Source organism: Pediculus humanus, genomic scaffold (genome assembly GCF_000006295.1).
Source record: "Pediculus humanus corporis 1103172108294 genomic scaffold, whole genome shotgun sequence".
NCBI lineage: Eukaryota > Metazoa > Arthropoda > Insecta > Psocodea > Pediculidae > Pediculus > Pediculus humanus.
The window spans coordinates 21,163-25,424 of NW_002987863.1; the positions used below are offsets into that span (position 1 = coordinate 21,163).

Consider the following 4,262-nt stretch of genomic DNA (forward strand, 5'->3'; position numbering starts at 1 on the left):
TTACTATTTTTTTTTTTTTTCCTTTTTTTTTTTTTTTCCATTTTTTTTTTTAAGGAAAAATTGAGGGGCCAAATTTTCAATTTAAGGGAAAAAAAATAATGATAAGGAAAATAATTTAAAAAGGAAAAAAAAAACAAGGCAAATTTAATAATAATAATAATAATAATGATAATGATAAAAAATAAAGAAATTTTTTATTAATTTTTTTTTTTTTTTTTTGTCTTATTTTATATACAGAATTTTTTTTTTAAATTTTCAATATTATTATTATATATTTTAATATGGCGAATTCGTGACACGGTCATAAATTTAATAATAATAATATCGGTTTGGTTTTTTTTTTTTTTTTTTTTTTTTTTTTTTTTTTACGTCATTAAATAAAATGACGACGGTTAAAACATAATAATATTATTATTATTGATAAGGATGTAATAATAATAATGATCATACGAGAGAAAAAGATTTTTTTTTTTTTTTTCTCTTTTTAATTTTTACGAGTTGTAATAATTTTTTTTAATTAATTTGTTGTTAAATTTACAGTATCCAAATGTAATTATTAAGATTTTATTATTTAATTTTATTTTTTAAAAGATCTCTATATCAATAAAAAATATAATAGGTTTTATAATAATAATAATAATAATAATAATGAATATTTTTAATGTGAGTTTTAATAATATATAAAAATTGTTTTTTTTTTTTTTTTTTTATAACGACACCAATAATAATAAATTAAAATTTTTTTTGTCATCATATTCGAGGTTTAGATTTTTAATAAAATTAAATATTTTTTTTTTTTTTTTTTGGGAATAATTAATAATAATAATAATAGGTAGCTTAAATTTATTTATTGTTTTATAGAGCGAGTATTTTTTTTAAGGCACAAACAATTTAATCGAATTTTTTTTAATAACTGTATTATTTTATAAGTTGGAATTGTGTAGAATTATAGGTAAAAGAAAGAAAAAAAGTCATCACGAATTCAATAATTTTTGGATCTCGGCTAATGATTTACCCTTGGTTTCTGGAAAAATGAAATAAATGAAAAAAATGGCGACTATACAACACGAACCGAATATCCAGAACGTGTAATCGTTTCCTAATGTTTCGACAAAATCATTGAAAAAACGAGTTATTAGAAATGCCAAACCCCAGCAAAAACTTGATACTAATGTCGATGCTATCGATTTGACATTACTTGGAAACATTTCTCCCATAACAGCCCATGGAAGTGGTCCGAAACCTATAAAATATAAATACGACACGTGTGTAAGAGAGAGAGAGAGAGAAGATTTTTTCAATCAAAATAATAATTAAATAAATAACGTACCTATTGAATAAATAATTACGTATTCGACTAAAGAAACTAAAGGAAGAAAATTTATACTGGATGTGTCTCTTCCTGTTTTTTCCAGGTAAAAACACAAACCAATTATTCCCTATGAAAAATTTATTATATAAAATTAAAATTTTTTAATTAGGTTAATTATAATTTTAATTATTTTTATTAATAATCACTCACCTGAGCTGCAGCCATACCGGCAGCGGAAGTTATTAGCAAAACTTTACGACCGAGTCTGTCGACAACAAAAGGTGTTACAACAGATGCCAACAACATGATCAAACCTAAAATAATGGTTGATCCTTCCGGACTTATAGAACCACCTGCTTTTTCGAAAATTGTTTGCGAATTGAACAAAACGGCATTTATTCCTATTATATAAAATGTTTAATTTATTATTATTATTATTATTATTATTAATTTTTTAGATTTAGGTATTTAAAAAACAAAACCGATAATTAGATAGAACTGTGGATATATATATATAGAAACATAGTAAAAAAATTTAATCACCTGAAAATTGTTGGAAAGCCATTAAGCCAAGAGATATAATAAAAGCTTTTGTTGTACCTTTTGTGGCAAATAAATCTTTGATGGTACCACTTTCGCATTTTGCTTTTTCTACATTTGCCTAAAATATATATATTTTAAATAATGGATTTTTTCGGTAAACACGGCTTAGGAAAACATGAGGTAAGAGGTTAATATTGGTTATCTATTGTTTTTTAATAATTTTAACTACCAGTTTTATTTAAAATTTTTTACCTCTTATTAGGTTAGGATAAATAAATACCTGAATATCTAATAGTTCGCATTGTGCTTCGTCATCGAATCCACCTCTCAACCATTCTAATGATTTTTCCGCTTCGTTTTTTTTACCGATACCCAAAAAATAATATGGAGATTCGGGCATTTTGAAAAAAATAATTGCAAATATTATCGGTAGAAAGGCAGCTCCTATTGAAAGCCACATAAAAGGCACGTAAGGTCCTATACAGTAGTCGAATAATAAACCGACAACTATAAAAGGTTGTGATAGAGACAATATTGCACCTCTGACAGATTTCTATAACATTAAAAAAAAATTGACTCGTTATCCCGGTTAATACTAAATTTAAATATGTATAATGATAATAATAATAATAATATTACATGTGCGATTTCAGCTAAGTACATAGAAATAACGGTAAATATCCATCCCACAACGAAACCTGCTAAAAATCTTGCGAAATATATCGTTTCGACCGATTTGGAAAATGCAAGAGCTATCCAAGAAACTAAAGTTGGTAACGCTGAAAAAAGTAAAGTGTTTTTCCTTCCAAATTTTTCAGCTACATATCCTGGAAAACAATCAAATTGATTCATTAAGATAATTTTTTATTTATTGATTCTCTAATTAAATTATTAAGAAGCGTCACCTGCAAAAAAAGGACCGAAAATAGCACCGAGTGGCATAAGTGATGCCATCCAACTATTTTGAAGTTTTGTTATCGGAATCGGTGAATCTGGTCCCTCTAAAATGGGTAGAGATGGTGACGTCCATGCTATTATCGTACCCGTTATCGTACTTGCTAAATTGGCTATGAAAAAAAAAAAAAAACGAACGGATTATAATTACCTGATTGTGAAGTTTTTCTTGTATTTTTTTTTTTTTTTTATTGATAATTACCAGAAAAGCCAACCATTAATTGTCGATACATTTTTGGTTTTTTATCAGGATTTTGAAATTTTTTCACAGTCTGATTTTCTATTTCTTTTTGCTCTAATAAATACCCAGACATATTTCAAACCTATTGAACGATTTGAAAAAATCCTAAAAAATAATAATAATAATTCATTTTGGTTTTTTTTGTTTAGTTTTCATTGTTCTCCATTGTACCAAACAATCAGGAAGACTAAGAGGTTATCATAATAATACTAAGAGGTAACAAAAAAAAAAAAAAAAAAAAACGTGTTATATCAATTTTACTTTAAAAAAATTATTCTTTAGTTGTTTTCTAACAAAAAGTTTTTTTTTGTTTCAGGTATTGAAGAGGAAACAAAAACAAAGTATTGGATAGAAAACTATTTTGTTTATATTCGAAGGTAACTAATCGATTTAAAATAAAAAAAAAATATATAATCAGTATCGTGTATGTATGTATGTGTGTGTGTTAATAATGATAATATTTTTTTTTTTGTTTCGTCAATAACGTTTTTTTTTTTTTCATATTATCAATAATTTTATTAACGATAGTAATTTCTTATTACTAATAATATTATCTATTAATAAGGTCATCATCATCATCATCATTGAAGTAAAAAAAAAAACAATTAAATGCTTCCTAAAACTTAAAATTAATTAATTAATAATTTTATTTATTTTTTTTATAATAACTAAAATTATTAAACCTTATTAATTTTTTTTTTATTTTATTTGGCAGGTGATAACGTGTGGTACATGAATAAAATAATAATAATTATCGATTAGGAATCAATCAATCGGTGAGTTATTAATTAAAATTTTTTTTTTTTTTAAATCCATATCGTGATAACCTAACGTTTACGTACGTATCGAGAAACAATAATAATAATAATAATAATAATTAATAATTTTTTAAATCGAATTCGTTACACAATTTTTTTATTTATTTTTTTTTTGTTTAAATACAAACGAATCGATATATAGATATATATTTATTAGTTCAACGTAAATACTTTGAACTTTGATCTTTAAGTAAAAAACATTTTTAAAAAATTATCAAAAAAAAAAAAATTTAACAAAAAAAAAAAAAAGAAAAAAAAATGCAAATGAAATTTATTACAATGTGGCATTCAAAAAAAAAAAAAAAATAACTATCGAATGATAATGATAATAATAATTTATTAAGAATCTTTCTTATTATATAAAACAATAAGAAAACGATTGATTAAACGCATT

General features: G+C 23.5%; 1 protein-coding gene across 1 annotated transcript; it reads right to left on the reverse strand.

Moving 5' to 3' along the window:
• Positions 1-974: 974 nt before the first annotated feature.
• Phum_PHUM549150 (sugar transporter, putative) lies at positions 975-3,123 on the reverse strand (the record flags this gene model as incomplete). The annotated part of the gene is made up of 8 exons (XM_002431758.1): positions 975-1,243; positions 1,331-1,439; positions 1,523-1,713; positions 1,856-1,973; positions 2,136-2,408; positions 2,495-2,682; positions 2,761-2,922; positions 3,012-3,123. The coding sequence occupies 8 exons, from the start codon at positions 3,121-3,123 to the stop codon at positions 975-977; spliced, it is 1,422 nt and encodes a 473-aa protein (XP_002431803.1).
• Between the last annotated feature and the right edge of the window lie 1,139 nt (positions 3,124-4,262).